Genomic DNA, 25,745 nt, shown 5'->3' on the forward strand with positions numbered 1-25,745 from the left:
GGGAAGTGACTGCTAATGGGTACAGGTTGCTCTTTGTAGTGATGCAAATGTTCTGGAATTAGTAGTGATGGTAGCTCTGTAGATACAATGTAAAAACCACCGATAAACCATTGGTAAGTTTCAGGGTGAATCTGATGGTATGTGTATTTCTCCAAATAAAGCTCAATAAAGCTGTTAATAAAGATGAGAGGGGTTTATAATATACATTTTAGAGTTGTTTACTTTTATTAATAGTTATATCACTTAAATAGGTATACAGTGAAAAAAACCATGACTGTCCCTTTCCCAGTGAAAAGGAGTACACTCAACAGACCTGTGTGATATTCTGCAACAACGACCCATGCTGGGGTGGAATTCTCACTTTTTAGTAGAACCTTTACAAACTCAAGTGAGCTGTACAACACCCTGATTGCTTTAACTCCAGTGAACCATGGAGGTATAAAGACGCTAGGGTTGTGTGTGATTCTTCAGTGCCAAAAGTAAAGTTGGAAACTTGGATTCCTGTTTGACTCTACTGTATTAAGTGATCAGAATAAAATTACTGTAAGGCTAATCTTCAACCACTTCATGGTTTTCATTCTTGCTTTCTATAGTGAACATCTGTTGTTTCCACTTGCTCTAAACCCCTTTCCTTTTGGGATTCAGCTCCCTGCTCATCCATGTGATTCTGACAGGAGTCAGCAATGACAGCGCAGATAGCCCAGGCCTGGCCAAGATCACAGGCCCCCATCCCCTTTTCCATAGGGACTGGTCCAATGCAAGGGCAGGTGATCCTGGGAAGACCAGAGTCCTTTTATAGTATTTGATTTGTGAACCCTGAATAAGGAAGTTCTCTCTCTCCCTTTTGAATCATGGATCGTAAGGATGTGGGCTTGGAGCTCACACTGGCCCATGATGTAGAGAGGGCCAGCCTGAAAAATGAAAGCAGGAAACAAAAGCAGTCCGAAGATGATGGTAAAGAGCCTTGGCACCACGACGTGGGGCCGAGCGCCAGCTACGCCTGTGGATTCTGTTGAAGTGCTGAGGTTATTACTTCAGTGAATCACAGCACACATGAAGTATTTCTTCTCTAAGGAATCAAACACAATTTATTTTAGAACTAGATAGGAGAAGACTGAACTAAAGAAAAAGTTTCATCCTAAACAGACATCTTCTGGATGGGCTCCATGTTATCAACTGTGTCAGTCACATCAGTGGCCTGTAGAAATTGTGTAATTCGATTGAAGAGTCAAGTTTGCAAATAACAGTCTTTCCATTCTCTGTGCTTTAGAACAGTTCTCAAAACACATTTATTATGCTGCCAACCCATAACTGTTCAATTAGGTTTTTCTTCTAAAAAATAACTTGGATCAAGAGAATCATTTACTTTATACATATTCAAAAACAGAACTCATCCATTTTCTTCAGCGTTCCATGGAGGGGAAATCTGGTCCAACCAAACAGATATAGTAAAAAGTATGTTTCCTGTTTTGGCTTATTTGTGTTAATGACCAGAGAAAATATCTGTTGTCTTCCATCTTGGCTTCAACGTAATGTATCAATATCCTTTTCTTCCTCTGAATCTTGCTCTGTTATCCAACTGAAAATAAATATACAATTAAATCAAATTTGGTACAATATAATTAATTAAACACCCCTTACTTTGGTAAGGGTATCACTGCATGAGAGAAATAAACCAGTTATTAGCAAAATCAAAAAGGCAATGACATCAGAACTACCAAGAAAAAGCACAGTAATGAAGATGGCACTGACGGCGCGGTGGCTCATGCCTGTAATCCCAGCACTTTGGGAGGCCGAGGTGGGCAGATCACAAGGTAAGGAGTTTGAGACCAGCCTGGCCAACATGTGAAACCCCATCTCTACTAAAAAATACAAAAATTAGCTGGGCATGGTGGCCTGCGCCTGTAATCCCAGCTACTCGGGAGGTTGAGGCAGGGGAATTGCTTGAACCTGGGAGGTGGAGGTTGCAGTGAGCTGAGATCGTGCCACTGCACTCCAGCCTGGGCGACACAGCAAGACTCTGTCTCAAAAATAAATAAATAAATGAATAAATAATAAAATGGCATTAAAAATAAAAGTTCTGCGTCAGGGCAATCAATAAAGATTTTCTTCACAAGCAGAATCCAAATTACATTTAACTTTTTATTTGGACTAAGTATACAATCCTTCTTCTAAAAAACTTAACTTTCTAAGTTTAGGTTAATATTCAAATATATTTGAAACCTTTAAATTGTAACTGATGAGCCCTGAAAAATGTTAAGTAACATTTTGGAATTAAAAATCCTTCAGGTGAATTACCACCTCACAAAATGGCAGCACGTTCTTTCACTGAAGCCTCACAGTGCAGTCATTTCTTAAGGGTGGTAGGTAGAGCAGACGGTTCTAAAGTCAGTTTATAAGGCAAACTTGCATAGTCAATGGCACTCCCCCAAAGTTCTATATTGGGGGTCCCTAACCTCCAGGCCAGAGACCTGTACCAGCCTATGGCCTGGTAGGAAGCAGGCAGCACAGGAAGAGGTCAGCAGCAGGAGAGGGAGTGTTAGGGCCTGAGCGCCACCTCCTGTCAGATCGGGGCATTACATTCGGATCAGCAGCATGAGAGTCTCAGGAGCGTGAACCCTACTGTGAACCGCACATGCAAGGGATCCAGGTTGTATGCTCCTTATGAGAATCTAATGCCTGATGATCTGAAGTGGAACAGTTTCATCCCCAAACCATCCCCCACCCCCTTCCCCATCCGTGGAAACACTGTCTTCTTCCACGGAACTGGTCCCTGGTGCCAAAAGGTTGTGGACCACTGTTCTATAGGAAGGAATTATTTTGGAGACAGACCCTGCCAATTAGTCCAACAAAGCCAGTGTGGACAGCCAGCCATTTATTCATTGAACACTAGGTAAAGCAGCTAAAGCCACACTTAAAAAAAAAAAAAATTTAAACACAGGAATCATAACCAGGATGGTGAGCTAGCTGCTCCTACTATGAGAGAACAGCAGATTCAAACTTCCCATCTCACCTTCGAATAAGATGCACAGTCACTGTAACAGCATACAGAATTACCCACACAATTTAAATTGTTATATTTCTGTTTTTTTTCCAAGCACGTATAACAAGTTGCATTAAGAGCGATATGACTCTGCTCATTTTGGAAGACTAACAGTAAAACATGGTCTTGGAGAAAGATTATAAAAAGGTCCCTGAGCTGGCGTAATGGCTCACGCCTGTAATCCCAGCACTCTGGGAGGCCGAGGTAGGTGGATCAGGAATTTGAGACTGGCCTGGCCAACACGGCAAAACCCCATCTCTACTAAATATATAAAAATTAGCTAGGCGTGGTGGCACATGCCTGTACTCCCAGCTACTCAGGAGGCTGAGGCACAAGAATCCCTTGAACCCAGGACGTGGAGGTTGCAGCGAGCCAAGATCGCACCACCACTCCAGCCTGGGTGACAGAGCAAGACTCCGTCTCTTAAAAAAAAAAAAAAAACGGGTCCCTAACATGTTCTTTTCAGTGTCAAAGTATATGTGAAACTCTGCCTTGTCTTGATATTTAGAAATGGTAAGAACATTTTACTTTTTATCCACGATTGTTAAAAATTTCTGCATAAGGTAGATAAATTGTAAAAAAAAATCTGACTTCTTCGTTCTTTGGAGATTGAAGACTGAGCTTTAGGTAGAGAATTTCAGAGAGTTTACATGCTTTGAAATTCTTGACAAAGTTAAAGGCTTGCATTTTACATGGGTAACAATCTATGTGAGAGAAGGCAAGAAAATCCTTCTCTATTCACACCAAATGACAAGAAAAGATGTCACTTAAGAAAGGAAACAGAGCATGGCCAAATGTAATCTAACTTTATACCCTCCCTGCATCTGATTAGCTGGCAAACATGCTCAAGTTCTTGTTTACAACCACTTGCAGGTCGTAAGTATCAGTACCCTCCATTTCTTTTGTTAACAAAAAGGAAGGGATTTGCAGTGTAGTTCCTAAGCAAACAAAAGCATGCTCAAGGCCAGGTGCAGTGGCTCACTCCTATAATCCCAGCACTTTGGGAAGCTGAGGCAGGCAGATCACCTGAGGTCAGGAGTTCAAGACCAGCCTGGCCAACATGGTGAAATCCCATCTCTACTAAAAAAAATACAAAAATTAGCTGGGCATAGTGGCAGGCGCCTGTAATCCCAGCTACTCAGGAGGCTGAGGCAGGAGAATCTCTTGAACCCAGGAGGCAGAGGTTGCAGTGATCCGAGATGGCACCACTGTGCTCCAGCCTGGGCAAGAGAGTGAGACTCTGTCTCAAAAAAAAAAAGCATCCTCAAGTCCAAGTGCTTTCTTCCTTTAATGGGATGATCTTATTTGTGGTTTTGTACTTTTCTCCAAGAAAAGGGTCTCAGTTTCCATTCCAAAGATCTCCGTAGATCTTCCAAATCAAAGAAAGTTAGAAAGAACCCCAGAGATTTGTAATATCTTTTTAGGCCTTATTTCTACAATCCATCCCTCCAAAATTCAAACACAGATACGGGCACTTTCTCGTAGTCACATAAGGCACAAGTGTATACAGCTTAGAGCTCCACACGAGAGGTCTGTGTACACTTGCCAACCGAGCTGAACTTGAGAGTGGCCAACAGGAACTTTTACCCATATATACCTGCTGAGACTTCATTCTCACCCTTTCGGAAATGCACGAAGTTCAGCAGCTGTGGCTAGCACGGTGACAGAAGAACATAAAAATGAGCTTTCCTGAATGCTACCTAACATTAACTCACTGGAGTAAGAACTATATCTACATCCTTTTTTCCAAACCATATCACTGCAACTTATCTGTAAGTATTAAGTCATTCATATATTTAACTTCCATAGAGCTAATTTTTAGCATAAGCTTTTAAAAATCTTTAACCACTTACCATTGATCTTCTACACTCAAAAAATGCGTATTTTAGAGCGCTGCAGTGTCCTTCCTTCAAACACTGCCGAGGGGATTTTCCTTCCTATGACAGACACATAAAACAATATAAACACCTTGGAAATGTTCTCACAAAGTACAAAATAATTGTCCTGAAAACAGTCCTTTTTTAAAGTGTTAAAAGAGGAAAATAGAGAGTTATGTAAGAAATAGTTCTTGACCATCCTGGCTAACACGGTGAAACCCCGTCTCTACTAAAAAATACAAAAAACTAGCCGGGCGAGGTGGCGGCGCCTGTAGTCCCAGCTACTCGGGAGGCTGAGGCAGGAGAATGGCGTAAACCCGGGAGGCGGAGCTTGCAGTGAACTGAGATCCGGCCACTGCACTCCAGCCTGGGCGACAGAGTGAGACTCCGTCTCAAAAAAAAAAAAATCTATTTGGGCTGTTGGTGCCTAAAGAATGAAAAAAAAATGTAACTTGGGAACTTTAAGGACACTGTTGAATTCTTGAAAACACTGGTTTCCATGGGACACTTTTCCTTAAATTGTTTCCTTAAATTAATATCTAGAAAGGGATACCTTCATTTCCTTATAGGTGAAATGTGTGAACTGGGTACCCTAAAATCAGAATATTTTTAGTGTCAGTATGAAACACTTTACATAGCTAAAGTGTATGAGGCGGGCTGGAATACTAAATAGAAACGTGGCCCATTCATGCACCAGGAAAAATGTAACCCAAAGCTCATATGCTCTGCATAATCAGGGATTTTCCCTCAAGCAGATTTTGACTCTGCAACCACATCACTGCAGCCACTCCCCAGAACCTTTATGTTCCAAGTGCCAGGCACACTCCGCTAGTTTTTACTATGAAAAGCTACAGGGTAGTATGTCTGTGGTATTCCTGTCCCCCAGGATCCTGGCCACCTTCCAGTCTGTATGTCTGCCTGGGTCCTAGATATCAAATGTCATCTACACCAGTGACCCTCAAAAGTGGATCAGAGTCGCAAATTTCCTTCCTCTCCAAACTCTGCAATTCTGCTGGCGGGATGCCTTGCCCACATGAACAATGTGGAGGCAGACAACAGACTAATCATACAAAAGGTTGTAACTATAGTTTATAAGCTGATGCCTCTTCAAACTGTATCTAAGATGCTACCTTTTTCAAAAGCTTTCAACCTATATTGCCAACTGCCCGGGGTAAAAATCCATCTAGATACACTAAAGCTAAGAGACAGTCATTCATCATCCACTCCACCCCAAATAACAGACTGCTAGCTGTCTGCTCTTCCTTTTTATCCAGCATATGACTGGGTGAGAATCTCCTGGACACCCTTGCATCTACCTGTGGTCCTGTGACTAAGTTCTAGCCACTGGAATGTGTGGGAAACAGGCGTAGAACTTCTGCGTTGGTCTTTAAAGAGGCTTGCCCCCTTCCTCACTTCACTCCATAAGGTTGCCGGGCCTGATGATTGCAGTCTTGGACCATGAATATGAGAGCAACACCCTATTTCCTATATTTTCCTATTTTCACAGCACAGAGTCACAAGAATAACAGTGTCTGTGTCCATGGAAGATTGAGGGAAATGACCAGGCCCTGATTAGAGGCACAAGAACAAAAAAGAGAGTTCTCTGTCTTATTTAAGCCACTATTATTCTGGGTCTCTGTAACATGTACTTGAATCTGTATTTTAACTAATACACTCCCAAGCTTTTTTGCCTTCTGAGGTCAAGATTAGTCAGTGCTCTCAAATATGGCTGTGCCCAAGAACCAACCTAGGAAAGAAACTTTTAACTTATTGGGGGTGGGGTGAGGGCAGCAGTGGAATCTGTACTTTTAAAAAGCCACGCCACTTCTAGGTGATTCTGATGAAGAGTCAGCAGGTCTGGAAGCTGTTAGTGGAGACAAAGAAGACATCCTGTGATGAGTGAAGTTCCTCTGGCAGAATTTCATTGTCCTGATCATCCAGGAGTCATTAAATCCTAAGAAGTCTCTTCAAGAGATGCCTTTTGAATCTGCTTTTTCCCTGCTTCCCTCCAGGCCCACTGGAATTTACATCCTTACCATTACCCTGAGTTTCCCTGAGGCCCTCTAACTCCTTGACAGTCTCCCTAGATGGACAATCTCCTAGAACTAAATACACGTTTATGTTGAATTTCTCCCTAGAGTGAGGTGCTGCAGGTTTCAGGTGGACTGGCAAGAAGAGACTACAGCACCAACCTGCCCTCAGATCAGATGAACCTTTTTATTCACGAACTTAAGAAATCAGAAATTTCCGTCATAAATCAGGTTGCCATATAGAGCAAGCAAAAACCTCAGCAGAGCTGTCCTTGGTCTCTCAGAGTCCCCAGGGAGGAGCGTGGGCAGCAGCTGCCAACAGACTGTAGGAGATGGTTCTGGACCTGCAAACCTCCTCACTTTTGCCCTTTTACACTCCAGCTGAAGTCACCACTCAGAATGAATTGAACGCAACCTGTAAACGAACTTCCATCTAAAGAACTGTTTATAAGCATCACGTTTTCTGGCTGACCCAACTGAGCACTGGTAAGGCCACACATTCAATGGCGGGAAAAGCAAAGTCTGTACCAGCTGTGGCGACCACAATCTCTACCTACAGCATTCCAGCCAAACGGCCCCGCTTTCTACACTGCAGAGGCCATGTCCCGTTCGTCAGTGTTTGTTCCCTGAACCGGAGCCTGGCACTCCATACATGTTTGCTGTATCAACCGCTGCAGAAAGCCAGCTTGGACTTCTCTGTGCTGCTGCTATTGTCCTCCGCTTGGACTTTCTTTCCTCAGTGCTACTCGGTGTACTTTCTTCCCTTGACTCATCAACGTGGCCTTCCGTGCTGAACGTCTAGATAAAATCCAGTCTCCTCACTCTGACACACTCGCGGGCCTTCACACCTGGCTGCAACCTTCCCCTCAGGCTTCTCTCCCATTCCCGCGTTCCCGTATGGCAGGACACTAGCTCTTCTGGGCCCTCCCACGCCTCCCTGCCTCTGCACTTGCTGTTCTTTCAGATCTTCCCCACAACCACAACAGTTCCCACTCCTTTACTTGATAAACTGCTATTCAACTTTTAAGACTCAGCTCAAATGTCACCTCAGAAGATTCCAAATTCTGAAGCAAAATCAGATGCTCTCCATTGGGCTAAGGCATTTTTTTCCTCAAGATCTAGTCATTAAACACGTTTAATAAATGCTTACAGTCTTATGGCAGGAATTTAGACTCTTAGATGTCTATTTCTCCCATGACACCAAGCTTACATGGGTAGTGACTGCAACTGATTCATCTTCGTTATCACCAGTGTCAGGCACCATGCCTGCTACTTAAGAGGCATTTACTAGGAGCTGGCTGAACGGCAGCACCAGTGAATAAGGGGCAGAGGGGACACAGCCCCGGACAGGGGAGCCTGAAAACAGCGGCACCTCAGTTTCCTTATTTATATAAGGAAGTTGGGCGAGATAATCTCTTAAATGTATAATAACTCAAGTTTTACTAGACTTTGGGAGGCGAGAATGGCCGACTGCTAAAATGTGAACCAAACATAAATTGTGACTCGGCAGAAACACTAATACGGCCCTATAGTGGATGTCCATTTGGGGGTAATCTTTTCTCTGAAATAACAGCAACTTGCTGGAACTACATCTCCCAATGCAAAGATAACCGCACACAATTGAATGCCCTCTGGTCGGGCCTCTGTAATTGGAAAAGGCACTTGTGGTTTATTGGAGCTCTAAAACCAGAACCCAGGTCCACTCTGAACCTCACTACATGCCTCAGTGCATTCCGAGAGGGTGCTGAGGAGACCTGTGTCTGTAGCAGGGGAGTGAAGTAAGAGCGTAGGGGAAGCAAGATACCAAATCGTGAAAATATGGAGTTGCTTTATTTTTGCAACTTAACATCCAAGAATGCAGAGAACTCTAACTTAGAAACAAATTCATATCAACACAAGGCAAACTGAGCACACATTCAGTCACAACTGAACGGGCAGGGGACACGACTGGCCAGGGCAGTGTACCAGGTTTACGCAACTCTCTGGAATCATTAATTCCGCAGATCATCATTTCTAGGCAGGCAAGAAACCTGGCTTATTCTCCTTTATGTCTCCAGAACCCGGCAGAGTGCTAGCATGCAATACACGCTTCGTGAACTGAAACGGGTTAATCTTTGCAAAAACCCGACAGGGTGGGTTTATCGTTATCTCCGATTTAACCCCACAGGGAACTAGCTCAGCGGATCTGCGCACGTTCAGTGAGCCCGAGCTGTGACCTCCGCCCGGGATGGTTAACTCCAACCGCCGCCGCGGGCGACCCGCTGCCCTCCGCCGAGCCGGGCCTCCCCGGGGCAGGCGTCGTCACCACCGGGAGCGCCCGGCCGCGCTACCTGGACCACACAGTCCGACTGCAGCAGACACTCGCCCAGGTCCTCCTTCAGGCCCGCGCACGCGCCGCCCTCCGGCTTGTCCTCGTAATACTTAGGCATGACGGCGCTTCCCGTCCGCTGCGCACTCTACTTTCTTCCACTGCAACGGTGGCGACCGGATCGGGAGCAAGCAAGGCCCCAGTCTCAGCGGGCCGGAAGCCAGAGGCGATAACTTCCGGCGGGCCGCGGCGGTCGGGCCGAGGACTACGGGAGCCGAGAGGTGGCGCGTGCGCGGCGGAAGTGGGTGCGCGAGGCGGGGCGCGCCGGAAGCGCCGGCTGCGTTGCGGGAAGGGAAGCCCGCCCTGTGGCGGCTGGGCTCGGCTGCTGGGAGGAGGTGGTGGGCTGGTTCGGACGCGGGTCGAGGCTGTAGCAGGATTCCAGGTGAGGCCTGAGGACCGCTCTGTCCTCCCGCAGCCCAGGTTCCCGCCGGGGGCCATTTAATCCCGACAGCTTGCGACCTGATATCGCTGCGGCCTGACAATGACCATGTCGGCGTCCGGCCCCTCGGCCGGCGATAGAGTTGCGGATAAAATGAAAGGACGCCCAGTTACCTTTGCATCATAGATAAAGAGCATTTAGTATTAGCATGTCCGAAATGTTGCGTGGGATGTAGGCGTACTAAAACCTTATTCGTGGCCTGTCTGAAATCCAAACGGAGCTGGGCATTCTGTTTTTATTTGCTAAACCTGGCGGCCGTATCCGCGGCCCCGGGCAGGGAGGGAGCAGCTGGGCCCGGTCAGGCGCTGCCGGCGTCCCGGGGGCCTGCGAAGTGGAGGGGAGACGGGCAGCCGGGCAGTGGCCGGCGCTCCCCGGAGCTCGGACCGGTTCGACTGGACTCCGACGCTACCGCTCCCTCTGCTGACCTATTCCGAATGTAAAACACTAGGGATCGGAGTTTTGCTTGGTTTTTAATCTCATTCTAGTGACCGAGGAGCTTGCTGGCAGTGCGCTGATGGATCTATGTGAATAGGCCATTTGTTTTACCTTTTCGGTAACACTGTTCTAACCAGCTGAAACATTGCTTTCTTAGGCATTTTCTTAAATGCTTGGTGGTTAAGAGCACGGAATTTCGAGTCAGATTTGGAATCTTGGCTCTGTCACTCTTCTCGGAGTCATGGAGCTGTCACATCATCCCCGTCTCTGTAATGGTAGCTGCCCCTGGATATGTGTTATTAGGTGATTGAGAAGGGTGAGCTGTTGCCCTTGCCTGAGGTTGCAGGCTGCGGTTCCCAAGCCCCAAGCCCCGCCTCAGAACCAACTGCATTTGCTTTTGACTCCTGGCCTTTCTCTAGGGTTGGGAAGAACATGGAAAGTGACCTCCCTGCCAAGTAACTCAGAAGAGGGGTGCTCGTAGCCAAAAGTTTCTTCAGCATACGTGTAAAAGAAATGTGTTTCTTCCATCTAGGAAGATGTTACCGAGTACTTCAGTGAATTCCTCAGTGCAGGGGAACGGAGTCTTGAATTCCAGGGATGCAGCAAGACACACAGCCGGAGCGAAACGCTACAAATATCTGAGAAGGCTTTTCCGCTTTCGGCAGATGGACTTTGAATTTGCTGCCTGGCAGATGCTCTACCTGTTCACATCCCCACAGAGAGTTTACAGAAATTTTCATTATCGAAAACAGACGAAGGACCAGTGGGCCAGAGATGACCCTGCTTTCTTGGTCCTGTTAAGTATCTGGCTCTGTGGTAAGTGTGTTTGTCTGAGACAGAATTGAACGCTTAGCGTTTCTGATTAGACTTTTTATTTGTTATAAATGTGTTGTGGGTCAGAATCTGGAAATATTGGAAACTATTTCTCCTTTTTACTGAAGCCTCAAAAATCTCGCAGGAAAGAAAATTGTAGTCTTGGTTCTACAGGTCCCAAGCAGATGCCAGAGTAAACTGTTACCCTAGGACATTGAAAAGCAGGGGACAAAATTCACTCCATATCTTTTCAACTACTGTGAACCAGTATGCAGCTGACTGTGAAAAGGAATATGAAACTGGAAATTGCATGGCAGTCAGGCAAATCCGGAGTGAGAATTGTAAAAGTACTGATGTGAACCTGAGAAACTGAAGTTCTCCAATTCCATAATGCAAGGGTCTCATTTACCTGTAGGGTGTTGAGGTGGGTAAGATATTGAAGTTTACAGGGTATTTTGCACCTTAACTGGACTTAAGGTATGTTAGTACCTTCTCTAGACTGGCGTTCTAAATACTGAGGCCACCGTGGTGAATCAGCCTGGCAGGGGCCCACCTCAGGAAACTTCCAACTCTCTCAGTGGCGACGCTTTGTTCCAAGGTGGTGTTCACACATCTAGGGAGTTTTGCGTACAGACCTGTCTCTCCCACTAGCCTGGGCATCTAGAGGGCAAGGGATGTATTTCCAGAACCTAGCCGAGTCCCTAAATGAATCTTGTGAATCTTTCTTTCAGTGTCCACTATAGGATTTGGCTTTGTGCTGGACATGGGATTCTTTGAGACAATAAAGCTTCTCCTTTGGGTTGTATTCATAGATTGTGTAGGCGTTGGTCTTCTGATAGCAACTTTAATGTGGTAAGTACCATAACTTTGGTTCTTCAGATACTGTTGTAGCATCTCCATTTGTTTGCTTCAGAGCTACAATGGCAGCAGATGGAAATTGCAACCAAGGTAGAGTCACTGAATGATCGATTTTGACTGCCAAAATTATTACAATTTGCCCTCCTGTGTTGCCACCTAGATCAGAAAATAAAGGCTGGTTTATATTGTCAAATATAGCAAATAATTGAAATAATTATGTTTTGAACCCAAAATATCTGGGATAGGTCTCAATTTAGAAAGTTTAGTTTGCCAAGGTTAAGGACACGCCAGTGACACAGCCTCAGGAGGTCCTGAGGACATGTGCCCAAGGTGGTCGGGGCACAGCTTGCTCTTACACATTTTAGGGAGACTTGAGATATCAGTCTCCATGTGTAAGAAGTACATTGTTAGCCGGGCGCGGTGGCTCAAGCCTGTAATCCCAGCACTTTGGGAGGCCGAGACGGGCGGATCACGAGGTCAGGAGATCGAGATCATCCTGGCTAACACGGTGAAACCCCGTCTTTACTAAAAATACAAAAAATTGGCCGGGCGTGGTGGTGGGCGCCTGTAGTCCCAGCTACTCGGGAGGCTGAGGCAGGAGAATGGCATGAACCCGGGAGGCGGAGCTTACAGTGAGCTGAGATCCGGCCACTGCACTCCAGCCCGGGCGACAGAGCGAGACTCCGTCTCAAAAAAGAAAAAAAGTACATTATTTTAGTCCAGAAAGTGGGGAAAGCAGGTTATAGTTAGATCAGAGACAAATGGTTGCATCCTTTTGAGTCTTTGATCAGCCTTTCACTGAACGCACAATTTACTTGTGAGAGGCAAGTACAGGAATAGTCATTTATGCCTTAGTCTGGCTCAGTGAGTCTGCATTTTTAGGTAAACAATGGGGCAGAGGAAGCAGTCAGATAAACACTTGTCTCTGGTGAGCAGAAGGAGGACTTTCTGTCCCACACCTGTAAAGATAAGCTATCTTAGGAATAAAATAGGAGGCAAGTTTGCCTGACACGGTTCCCAGCTTGACTTTTCCCTTTGGCTTAGTGATTTTGGGGTCCAGAGATTTATTTTCCACATACTAACAAAATCCCTGGTTTTGCAAAAATGTTACAGTTTGAGCCAGTTCTGCTTAAGTTGTCTGGATGATAGCATGGTTTTCTGCATTTGTCAGGAGAGACCACTTCTTGATATTCATTGCGTTTAAATCCATTTAGATCTAAAGGGTTATTTTGTGGAATCTTACTTTGAATCTTTGCATTAAATGAAGTATACTTGAAAAAGAAGGATTTTTTTTTTAAACTTCTCATGCCTTCCTACTGAGAATAAAACTCTCTAACCCTCACCCCCTCTCTGTCTCTCTGTCACACACACACACACACACACACACACACACACACACACACAGACACAGGCTTTATCAAAAGGGTTCTCAGTCTGACTTTGGTTGCTTTAACAACAGCAGTGTACTGAGGATAAATCTGGTGTTTAAATCGTTCTGTGTGGTTGGCATGCTGGATGAAGGGCAGGGGATGTGGCCAGCGATCTCAGTGGAGGACCAGTGGTTGAGTGGGCGTGGTGGTCATTGTAGTGAATATTTTAGTTACAGAGACCTGGGTTCAAATGCCAACTTAGTTATCTGTGAAACCCCTTTTTTTTTTTTATTATTGTTATACTTTAAGTTCTAGGGTACATGTGCGTAACATGCAGGTTTGTTACATATGTATACTTGTGCCATGTTGGTGTGCTGTACCCATCAACTCGTCAGCACCCATCAACTCGTCATTTACATCAGGTATAACTCCCAATGCAATCCCTCCCCGCTCCCCCCTCCCCATGATAGGCCCCGGTGTATGATGTTCCCCTTCCCGAGTCCAAGTGATCTCATTGTTCAGTTCCCACCTATGAGTGAGAACATGCGGTGTTTGGTTTTCTGTTCTTGCGATAGTTTGCTGAGAATGATGGTTTCCAGCTGCATCCATGTCCCTACAAAGGACACAAACTCATCCTTTTTTATGGCTGCATAGTATTCCATGGTGTATATGTGCCACATTTTCTTAATCCAGTCTGTCACTGATGGACATTTGGGTTGATTCCAAGTCTTTGCTATTGTGAATAGTGCCGCAATAAACATACGTGTGCATGTGTCTTTATAGCAGCATGATTTATAATCCTTTGGGTATATACCCAGTAATGGGATGGCTGGGTCTTATGGTACTTTTAGTTCTAGATCCTTGAGGAATTGCCATACTGTTTTCCATAATGGTTGAACTAGTTTACAATCCCACCAACAGTGTAAAAGTGTTCCTATTTCTCCACATCCTCTCCAGCACCTGTTGTTTCCTGACTTTTTAATGATTGCCATTCTAACTGGTGTGAGATGGTATCTCATTGTGGTTTTGATTTGCATTTCTCTGATGGCCAGTGATGAGGAGCATTTTTTCGTGTGTCTGTTGGCTGTATGAATGTCTTCTTTTGAGAACTGTCTGTTCATATCCTTTGCCCACTTTTTGATGGGGTTGTTTGTTTTTTTCTTGTAAATTTGTTTGAGTTCTTTGTAGGTTCTGGATATTAGCCCTTTGTCAGATGAGTAGATTGCAAAAATTTTCTCCCATTCTGTAGGTTGCCTGTTCACTCTGATGGTAGTTGCTTTTGCTGTGCAGAAGCTCTTTAGTTTCATTAGATTCCATTTGTCAATTTTGGCTTTTGTTGCCGTTGCTTTTGGTGTTTTAGATATGAAGTCCTTGCCCATGCCTATGTCCTGAATGGTATTACCTAGGTTTTCTTCTAGGGTTTTTATGGTATTAGGTCTCACATTTAAGTCTGTAATCCATCTTGAGTTAATTTTCATATAAGGAGTAAGGAAAGGATCCAGTTTGAGCTTTCTCCATATGGCTAGCCAATTATCCCAGCACCATTTATTAAATAGGGAATCCTTTCCCCATTTCTTGTTTTTCTCAGGTTTGTCAAAGATCAGATGGCTGTAGATGTGTGGTATTATTTCTGAGGACTCTGTTCTGTTCCATTGGTCTATATCTCTGTTTTGGTACCAGTACCATGCTGTTTTGGTTACTGTAGCCTTGTAGTATAGTTTGAAGTCAGGTAGCGTGATGCCTCCAGCTTTGTTCTTTTGACTTAGGATTGTCTTGGCAATGTGGGCTCTTTTTTGGTTCCATATGAACTTTAAAGCAGTTTTTTCCAATTCTGTGAAGAAACTCATTGGTAGCTTGATGGGGATGGCATTGAATCTATAAATTACTTTGGGCAGTATGGCCATTTTCACGATATTGATTCTTCCTATCCATGAGCATGGTATGTTCTTCCATTTGTTTGTGTCCTCTTTTATTTCACTGAGCAGTGGTTTGTAATTCTCCTTGAAGAGGTCCTTTACATCCTTTGTAAGTTGTATTCCTAGGTATTTTATTCTCTTTGAAGCAATTGTGAATGGAAGTTCATTCATGATTTGGCTCTCTCTTTGTCTGTTACTGGTGTATAAGAATGCTTGTGATTTTTGCACGTTAATTGTGTATCCTGAGACTTTGCTGAAGTTGCTTATCAGCTTAAGGAGATTTTGGGCTGAGACAATGGGGTTTTCTAAATATACAATCATGTCATCTGCAAACAGGGACAACTTGACTTCTTCTTTTCCTAACTGAATACCCTTGATTTCTTTCTCTTGCCTGATTGCCCTAGCCAGAACTTCCAACACTATGTTGAATAGGAGTGGTGAGAGAGGGCATCCCTGTCTTGTGCCAGTTTTCAAAGGGAATTTTTCCAGTTTTTGCCCATTCAGTATGATATTGGCTGTGGGTTTGTTATAAATAGCTCTATTATTTTGAGATACGTTCCATCAATACCGAATTTATTGAGAGTTTTTAGCATGAAGGGCTGTTGAATTTTGTCAAAGGCCTTTTCTGCATCTATTGAGATAATCATGTGGTTTTTGTCTTTGGTTCTGTTTATATGCTGGATTACGTTTATTGATTTGCGTATGTTGAACCAGCCTTGCATCCCAGGGAAGAAGCCCACTTGATCATGGTGGATACGCTTTTTGATGTGCTGCTGGATCCGGTTTGCCAGTATTTTATTGAGGATTTTTGCATCGATATTCATCAGGGATATTGGTCTAAAATTCTCTTTTTTTGTTGTGTCTCTGCCAGGCTTTGGTATCAGGATGATGTTGGCCTCATAAAATGAGTTAGGGAGGATTCCCTCTTTTTCTATTGATTGGAATAGTTTCAGAAGGAATGGTATCAGCTCCTCCTTGTACCTCTGGTAGAATTCAGCTGTGAATCCATCTGGTCCTGGACTTTTTTTGGTTGGTAGGCTATTAATTATTGCCTCAATTTCAGAGCCTGCTATTGGTCTATTCAGGAATTTCGCTTCTTCCTGGTTTAGTCTTGGGAGAGTGTAAGTGTCCAGGAAATTATCCATTTCTTCTAGATTTTCTAGTTTATTTGCGTAGAGGTGTTTATAGTATTCTCTGATGGTAGTTTGTATTTCTGTGGGGTCGGTGGTGATATCCCCTTTATCATTTTTTATTGTGTCTATTTGATTCTTCTCTCTTTTCTTCTTTATTAGTCTTGCTAGCAGTCTATCAATTTTGTTGGTCTTTTCAAAAAACCAGCTCCTGGATTCATTGATTTTTTGGAGGGTTTTTGTGTCTCTATCTCCTTCAGTTCTGCTCTGAGCTTAGTTATTTCTTGCGTTCTGCTAGCTTTTGAATGTGTTTGCTCTTGCTTCTCTAGTTCTTTGAATTGTGATGTTAGAGTGTCAATTTTAGATCTTTCCAGCTTTCTCTTGTGGGCATTTAGTGCTATAAATTTCTCTCTACACACTGCTTTAAATGTGTCCTAGAGTTTCTGGTATGTTGTATCTTTGTTCTCATTGGTTTCAAAGAACATCTTTATTTCTGCCTTCATTTCGTTATGTACCCAGTAGTCATTCAGGAGCAGGTTGTTCATTTTCCATGTAGTTGAGCGGTTTTGATTGAATTTCTTAGTCTTGAGTTCTAGTTTGATTGCACTGTGGTCTGAAAGACAATTTGTTATAATTTCTGTTCTTGTACATTTGCTGAGGAGTGCTTTACTTCCAATTATGTGGTCAATTTTGGAATAAGTGTGATGTGGTGCTGAGTAGAATGTATATTCTGTTGATCTGGGGTGGAGAGTTCTGTAGATGTCTACTAGGTCTGCTTGCTGCAGAGATGAGTTCAATTCCTGGATATCCCTGTTAACTTTCTGTCTTGTTGATCTGTCTAATGTTGACAGTGGGGTGTTGAAGTCTCCCATTATTATTGTATGGGAGTCTAAGTCTCTTTGTAAGTCTCTAAGGACTTGCTTTGTGAATCTGGGTGCTCTTGTATTGGGTGCATATATATTGAGGATAGTTAGCTGTTCCTGTTGAATTGATCCCTTTACCATTATGTAATGGCCTTCTTTGTCTCTTTTGATCTTTGATGGTTTAAAGTCTGTTTTATCAGAGACTAGGATTGCAACCCCTGCTTTTTTTTGTTCTCCATTTGCTTGGTACATCTTCCTCCATCCCTTTATTTTGAGTCTATGTATGTCTCTGCATGTGAGATGGGTCTCCTGAATACAGCAGACTGATGGGTCTTGACTCTTTATCCAGTTTGCCAGTCTGTGTCTTTTAATTGGACCATTTAGTCCATTTACATTTAAGGTTAATATTGTTATGTGTGAACTTGATCCTGCCATTATGATATTAACTGGTTATTTTGCTCGTTAGTTGATGCAGTTTCTTCCTAGCCTCGATGGTCTTTACATTTTGGCATGTTTTTGCAATGGCTGGTACCGGTTGTTCCTTTCCATGTTTAGTGCTTCCTTCAGGGTCTCTCGTAAGGCAGGCCTGGTGGTGACAAAATCTCTAAGCATTTGCTTATCTGTAAAGGATTTTATTTCTCCTTCACTTATGAAACTTAGTTTGGCTGGATATGAAATTCTGGGTTTAAAATTCTTTTCTTTAAGAATGTTGAATATTGGCCCCCACTCTCTTCTGGGTTTAGAGTTTCTGCCGAGAGATCTGCTGTTAGTCTGATGGGCTTCCCTTTGTGGGTAACCCGACCTTTCTCTCTGGCTGCCCTTAAGCTTTTTTCCTTCATTTCAACTTTGGTGAATCTGGCAATTATGTGTCTTGGAGTTGCTCTTCTCGAGGAGTATCTTTGTGGCGTTCTCTGTATTTCCTGGATTTGAATGTTGGCCTGCCCTACTAGGTTGGGGAAGTTCTCCTGGATGATATCCTGAAGAGTGTTTTCCAACTTGGTTCCATTTTCCCCCTCACTTTCAGGCACCCCATCAGACGTAGATTTGGTCTTTTTACATAATCCCATACTTCTTGCAGGCTTTGTTCATTTATTTTTCTTCTTTTTTCTTCAGGTTTCTCTTCTCGCTTCATTTCATTCATTTGATCCTCAATCGCTGACATTCTTTCTTCCAGTTGATCGAGTCGGTTACTGAAGCTTGGGCATTTGTCACGTATTTCTTGTGTCATGATTTTCATCTCTGTCCGTTCTTTTATGGCCTTCTTTGCATTAATTATTCAAATTATCAATTCTTCCACTCTTTTTTCAAGATTTTTAGTTTCTTTGCGCTGGGTACGTAATTCCTCCTTTAGCTCTGAGAAGTTTGATGGACTGAAGCCTTCTTCTCTCATCTCGTCAAAGTCATTCTCTGTCCAGCTTTGATCCGTTGCTGGTGATGAGCTGCGTTCCTTTGCAGGGGGCAATGCACTCTTATTTTTTGAATTTCCAGCTTTTCTGCCCTGCTTTTTCCCCATCTTTGTGGTTTTATCTGCCTCTGGTCTTTGATGATAGTGACGTACTGATGGGGTTTTGGTGTGGGTGGCCTTCCTGTTTGTTAGTTTTCCTTCTAACAGTCAGGACCCTCAGCTGTAGGTCTGTTGGAGATGGCTTGAGGTCCACTCCAGACCCTGTTTGCCTGGGTATCAGCAGCAGAGGCAGCAGAAGATAGAATATTGCTGAACAGCGAGTGTACCTGTCTGATTCTTGCTTTGGAAGCTTCCTTTCAGGGTTGTACTCCACTGTGTGAGGTGTGGGGTGTCGGTCTGCCCCTAGTGGGGGATGTCTCCCAGTTAGGCTACTCAGGGGTCAGGGACCCACTTGAGCAGGCAGTCTGTCCGTTCTCAGATCTCAACCTCCGTGTTGGGAGATCCACTGCTCTCTTCAAAGCTGTCAGAATCGTTTGCGTCTGCAGAGGTTTCAGCTGCTTTTTTTTGTTGTTGTGTTGTTTAGCTGTGCCCTGTCCCCAGAGGTGGAGTCTCAGTTGAAAATGCAGAAATCACCTGTCTTCTGTGTTGCTTGCCATCTGTGAAACTCTTAGTCCCAGTCTCTTTATTTTGTAAAATTGAGTTAACTATTTTGTCCAATTTTTGAGAGAATTATGTTATGAAAAGTACCTGACATATAGTTAAGTGTTCAATATTTGGTAGTTACTAATATTTTAAGCAAGACTCTGCAACTATAACTTCTGATGATACCAGCCTTTTTTTTTGAGATGAAGTCCCACTCTGTCACCCAGGCTGGAGTGCAATGGTGCAATCTCAGCTCGCTGCAACCTCCACCTCCCGGGTTCAAGCGAATCTCCTGCTGCAGCGTCCCTGAGTAGCTGGGATTACAGGCACGCTACTACCACACCCGGCTAATTTTTGTACTTTTAGTAGAGACGGGGTTTTGCCATGTTGGCCAGGCTGCTCTCGAACTCCTGACCTCAGGTGATCCTCCCACCTCGGCCTCCCAAAATGCTGGCATTACAGGTGTGAGCCACCACGCCTGGCCAATACCACCCTTTTACAGGCGTAGCTCAGATATGCTAGTTCCATGCCAGACTACTGCAGTAAAGCAAATATCGCAGTAAACTGAATCACAGAGATGTGTTGGTTCCCAGTGCATATTAAAATCATATTTACACTGTACTGTAGTCTTAAGTGTACAATAGCACTATGGCTCTAAAAAGCAATGTACAGACTTTAAAATGCTTTATTGCTAGAAAATGCTGACACAGAGACGTGAAGTGAGCATATGTTGCTGGAAAAATGGCACAGGAAGACTTGCTGGACATGGTTGCCACAAACCTTCAATATGTAAAAATTAAAAAACTACTGTATATCTGAGGTGCAATATAGTACAGTGTGTTAAAATGATATATGCCTGTATTTTTCTTTGTAACTGCTGACTAGTACAGCAGAACTTTTGTATATGCTAGTTAGCCAATAAATGCTGTGCACTGTTAACATAAATTCTAACATCTGGCCTAGAATTAATACTAATGTAAGTCACATATTCATTACCAAGAAATTCATGAAAAACAAATGGTGTATTTTGAAATTTCAATAAATAAGACTTTCAAAAGAATAGTTTCATTCATAATAAGCATTCTGCCATGAATACAGTAATTCTGGAGGCCACTGCCTTAGTCTGTTCTCAGCGCTGCTGTAAAGAAATATCTGAGACTGGGTAATTTATAAAGGAAAGAGGTTTAATTGACTCACAGTTGTGCATTGCTAGGGAGGCCTCAGGAAACTTACAGTCATGGCGGAAGGCAAAGGAGAAGCAGCCACCTTCCTCACAAGGTGGCAGGATGGAGTGAGTACAAGTGGGGGAAATGCCAAATGCTTATAAAACCATCGGATCTTGTGAGACTCACTGACTGTCACAAGAACAGCATGGGGGAAGTTACGTCCATCTGGCCCCACTCTTGACATATGGGAATTTCGCAGTTTACTGTTCAAGATGAGATTTTGGGTTGGGGACACAGCCAAACCATATCAGCCACAGAAACCAAATGAACCTGGAGATTAGCACCTTTCATGTGAGTCTGTATCATAGTTCGAATTAAATAGAAAGGGATTCAGTGTAGTTTTGAGAACCTATGTTGTGTGAGGAACTAGAAGGAGAAATGACTGCATGTAATGATGACCATCACAGATGTATTACTGAAGCCAGCATAAGGAGGTGGTTTGTGGAGATGGGGAATAGTTGACTCCTGGCACCAGGAATTGCAAGTGCAGAGGCATAGAGGTGTGGAACAGCATGCTAGGTCTGGGAGCATAGGGTGACACCGAGTGACTGGGGAAGAGATGTGACTACAGAAATTGGCCTTAATGCCATTCAGGTAAAAAACTGGACTTTGTCTCATAGACTGCATGTTTGGATTGGGGGCAGAAGGAGGTGGGGAGGTTTGAGGCTTTGAAGTAAGGAAATAATGTCAAACTCACACTTTAGGAAAAATCTTTTCCATGGCAGTGGAGGAGGCAAAAGTTGGAGTAGTGAGTGGGCAAGGCTGGATACACTTGCAGAGGTCTGCGTAGGAGTAGAGGAGGCCCAGATAGTATGGTGGTGATGGCAATAGAGAGGAGAGATGGATTCGAGAGCTTCCTGAGATAACAAGGTATGAGGGAGGATCAGGAAGGGGTAGTAGGTGTGAGGCTCCTTTGGGATGGCCTGCAACGTTTGGCCTTGGAGGACTGAGGAAGCAGCAGGTGCAGATGAAGCAGCCCTTGACGGCCTGTTGAGTTCAGGGAACTTGTTGAAGAGTGGAAAAGGTCAGTAGACACTGAGGTTGATAACTCTAGACCTAGAGGCAAGAGTCTGGGCCATGATGAGCCTCTGACTGGCGTTAATATGGAGCTGGGAGGTGAAAACCACAGTGCCTTGGAGTGCTCTCAGAAGGCACATCTGTCTTCTAGAGGAAGGACTCTCACTGAGGCCAGAAGCTTGGAAAGTGCCCATTTGGGATAAGCAGGGGGATAGGGGCAGCAGAGAACGTCTGCTTTCATAGAGGGTGCTCTTGGGGAGTGAGCTACATGTTGATTCCATACAATTTGAATGGCACACATTCTTGGCTAAAAAGGAAACTGTCTTGGTAAGCTCTAGCTTGTTCAGTATTGTTTTGGCATTTTCAGATAACTAAATGCAGGAACTGTTACCATTAGTATCGTACCATATTTTTCATCTGTTTATTTTCCATTTTTTTCCCCAGTGTCAGAATAGTATATTCTTAATTGTATCCTTGAGATGAAGTAATACATTAAAAAGTACATTGAATTTCCAATATATGTTTATAATACAACTTTTGGTCTTTGAAGATCTACTTTTCTATTACTTGGATATTTTACTTTTTATTCATCATTGAACTGAAAAACTAGTAGGCCATGTTGTAGAACAGTGACATACGCTTGAATAATTGTTCTTACGGCTGGATGTGTCACTCTTCCTAACTGCTTCTTACTCTTTCATCCTCCTCTTAATAGGGGTCTTGGGCCTTGGGCCTTGGGCCTGTTCATTATCCACATTTTTTTGGTGACATGATCCAGGCCCGTGGCTTTAAATATTAATATCATCTATACACTGATGAGTTTATATCTCCAGTTTGGACTTGTCCTCTAAACTCTAGACATTGTATACAACTTCTTACTCCGTACTAGTTGGCATCTTCAACGTAACAGGTCCAAATTCAAACTTCCGCACACTCCTTCCCACCTCAAAACCACTCTTCTCACAGCCAGCCCCACCTCAATTGAAGGCGGCTCCATCTTCCATTTGTTCAAGGCAGAAATCTCTCAGTCATCCTTGAGTCTTTTTTTCTCATCGTGCACATCCAATAATGTCGGGGGCTCTACCTTCCGAGTATCATGTGTGCCACATCTTAGCACCTCCACTGCCACCAGTCCCTCTGCTCATCTCTTCCTTGCTGTAGCTTTCTAACTGGCCTCTGCTTCCGGTGTTGTCTCTCGAGTCTGTTCTCAGATCGGCCACCAGGGAGGCTCTGTCAAGGCATTTAAGTCAAATCAGGCTTCTCATTTCACCAGGAATAAAAGCCAAAGATTGTCAGATGGCTACAGGCTCCATGAAACATGGAGTCAAACATGGAGTCAAACATGGATCCTGTGTGACCTGATGTTGGACCCAACCCTGTTTCTTCTCTGACTTCATTTCTTGCTCCTTTTCTTTCAGCACATTGGTCTTTTTACCATTCCTCAGACCTGCCAGGCACCATCACTGTCCTTGGGTCTTTACCCAAATGTTACTTTATAACCCTCATATGTAAAATTGCATCTCAGGTTTGTATTCTCCACATTTCTCTACTGCTCTCTCTCTTTCCATAGTACCATCTAACATATTTATATCATGGTCAGTCTTCCTTCCTAGGTGGAAGGTAGGGATTTTTGTCTGTTTTGTTTACTGGTATAGCTCCAGATTTGAGAATGTCTGCCACATAGTAAGTAAACATTTTCAGAATCAATTTTATTATGAAAGACATTTTAATTTTGCTCTTAGGTTCATCTCTAACAAGTATTTAGTGAAACGACAGAGCAGAGACTATGATGTGGAATGGGGCTATGCTTTTGATGTGCATCTCAATGCTTTTTATCCACTCCTGGTCATTCTGCATTTTATCCAGCTTTTTTTCATCAACCGTAAGTAGCAGTTACTTAGAATATTATCCAGGTCTTCACTGCATGCGTTGGTAAAGGGACTCATGGCCTGCATCTCTTCTGGCAGATGTCATCCTGACAGACACATTTATTGGATATTTAGTTGGAAATACCTTATGGTTGGTTGCAGTTGGCTATTATATCTATGTAACTTTCCTGGGATACAGTGGTAAGTAATTTTTTAAAATGTTTTTGGGTGAGAACATAGGAAGAGGGGGAAAGTTGTAACAGTAATACTATAGCTTGCTTTTATGGAACACTTACAGGCACTGTCCTAAATATTTTATGTGCATTATCTCATTTAATCTTCATAATTACACACGTTTCTGGTTTTCAAATGAGGAAACTGAGGCACAGAGATTAAGCAGCTTACCCATGGTCATGCAGCTAGAAAATGGCCTAGCTGGTATATAACAGATTTTATACTTTGAAGGAACCATGTTAAACCATACTGGTTATCTCCAAATGACTTGCAGGAATCCAAGACCATTCGCTCCTCCTCTTCTCCCATGCTTTCAGGTTGTGGGTTACCAGCCAGAGGGTAGAGCAAAGAAAGGTGGGACCCAGAATCTTCATAGAACTTCAGGTCTATGAACTGAAGTTCTCTAAAGCCTTTGGAGTCATACTTCTTGCCCCCTTTTTAGTTTTCTTGATTACCATATGGTTCTGTAGACGATCACAGAAGATCGGGCCCAGCATTTATTGTCCTCAGGACATGTTTGCAGATTTACTCTTAAATCCTGTTGTCAGTTCATTTTTCTTAATATGAATGAGGAACATACATTATTTTTCATTTATGTTAAGAAATGATCTCCATTAAATAAAGCCAAATAAAATCTAGAGACTGCACTGTATGTTTCTTAGCCCTTCCTTTCCTGTTTCTGTAGATGGTTAGGGCCTAACTGTAAATACAGATGGCTCTGACTGTGCCTGGCTCCAGAGTTGTTCCCACCCCCATTCTCTCCCCTTTCGACTGGTTGGCCAGGGAACACTTAACCCCTTCATTGTAATGCTTTGTTTGGGGAGTGCTTTCTCTAGTCCAGGGGAGATGTTTGTGCCATTTCTAATGAATTTGGAAAGTGTTTTGTGATGAGAACACTGTAGCACTGTGGTTTCTCTAAGTGGTTATTTGAACACTCCTCCTAACTCCTATACCACTTAGAATAGTTGGAGTACAGTTCAGTTTCTGTTTAAGACCTTCCTGTATGAGAAATACTCAGGTCAGGATGCATGGGGTATGGTCTCGCCAACTAACCAGTGACCAAGAAACATCAGTATTTGGAGCCAGATTTTTATATTTAAGAGTTTCAGTTCTTTTCTGAAGCCTGGGCTATTAGTTGAGCTCACATCTTCTTAAAGTGGGGGTATAATGCTTTACACTGGAAAATCTCAAATAGCTAAAAGATATTTTCCTATATCATCCATCTCTGTACTTTTAAGTTGGACTCCTAGAGGCTTCTGAGGCAGTCACAAATTTAAATTCACCACTGTTTTCATGAATACTTGTGATATTTCTCCCTCACTGTTAACCTCTCTTGGTCCAGTGTATGTCCCACTCAGTCTCTGTGCTGAAGTAATTCCTCTCCTCGGTTTCTTCCCAGCCCGAGACAAGAAGGAAGCAGCACAGAGGGGTTGGGAGGAGGAGTCTGGTTCTGGGTATAAATAGCATAATCTCACTGATTCAAAAGATGCATTCCCTTCCACCCCACATGGTGAAGTAAGCTGTCTTTCAAAATGTTCATTTATTAGTCATATATTTGTTTTTTTAAAAAAATCAGTTTGGATTCCTTTCTTTTCCAGCATTGCCATTTTTGAAAAATACAGTAATTCTTCTGTATCCATTTGCACCTCTGATTCTGCTCTACGGGCTGTCCCTGGCACTGGGATGGAACTTCACCCATACTCTGTGTTCTTTCTATAAGTACAGAGTGAAATAAAAAAAAGTGAGAATATTCAATCATAACTGTGTCAACAGTATTTGAAGTGATCATTTCTTGTAAAACTTGTAAATAAACTATCTTTGTAGATATCTTAAAGGTGTAAAGTTTGCAAATTTGAAGAAATATAAACACTGTGGTCAGGTACATTCCTTAAAACTAATTAAATGTACATTTCTGTAATAAATATTTTTTAAACTAAAGCATGTGTGTTCACTCTAATATTTGCAAACCTAAGAGCTACATGTAAAATGCTAAGGGCATGGGGAAAACATGTAAAACAACATGAATTAAGTATTTTTGAAAGAGTATCTAGTTGGAGAACGAGGGAATCATCATCCAGCCCCATCTCTCTCCTGTTGACAAAAATGCATAATCTCCATTTCTAATAAGCTGTATTTTAAATATTTACATAAGCCACATGATCCCTTCTAACCTTCAGAATCCTCTTTAACCTATAGGATCCCTCAAACGGG

General features: G+C 43.3%; 2 protein-coding genes across 3 annotated transcripts; one reads left to right on the forward strand and one right to left on the reverse strand.

Annotated features, from left to right (window-relative positions):
• Positions 1–1,059: 1,059 nt before the first annotated feature.
• COA5 (cytochrome c oxidase assembly factor 5) lies at positions 1,060–9,502 on the reverse strand. 2 transcript variants are annotated; one of them, XM_038004181.2, is made up of 4 exons: positions 9,281–9,502; positions 6,727–6,784; positions 4,897–4,980; positions 1,060–1,579 (listed from the first exon to the last, which is right to left on the reverse strand). In XM_038004181.2, exons 1-3 carry the CDS (start codon positions 9,377–9,379, stop codon positions 4,913–4,915), a joined length of 225 nt encoding a protein of 74 aa, XP_037860109.1. In that variant the 5' UTR covers positions 9,380–9,502; the 3' UTR covers positions 1,060–1,579; positions 4,897–4,912. The 2 variants fall into 2 exon arrangements, with proteins under 2 accessions (XP_037860109.1, XP_008006303.1); XM_008008112.3 differs by lacking the exon at positions 6,727–6,784 and having other exon boundaries at positions 9,281–9,494.
• A 59-nt stretch (positions 9,503–9,561) lies between these two features.
• On the forward strand, positions 9,562–25,472 carry UNC50 (unc-50 inner nuclear membrane RNA binding protein). The gene is made up of 6 exons (XM_008008111.3): positions 9,562–9,700; positions 10,725–11,008; positions 11,737–11,857; positions 23,175–23,314; positions 23,400–23,501; positions 25,133–25,472. Exons 2-6 carry the CDS (start codon positions 10,729–10,731, stop codon positions 25,267–25,269), a joined length of 780 nt encoding a protein of 259 aa, XP_008006302.1. The 5' UTR covers positions 9,562–9,700; positions 10,725–10,728; the 3' UTR covers positions 25,270–25,472.
• Positions 25,473–25,745: the final 273 nt, after the last annotated feature.

The sequence above is a fragment of the Chlorocebus sabaeus genome, chromosome 14 (genome assembly GCF_047675955.1).
Source record: "Chlorocebus sabaeus isolate Y175 chromosome 14, mChlSab1.0.hap1, whole genome shotgun sequence".
In the NCBI taxonomy this organism is placed as follows: Eukaryota; Metazoa; Chordata; class Mammalia; order Primates; family Cercopithecidae; genus Chlorocebus; species Chlorocebus sabaeus.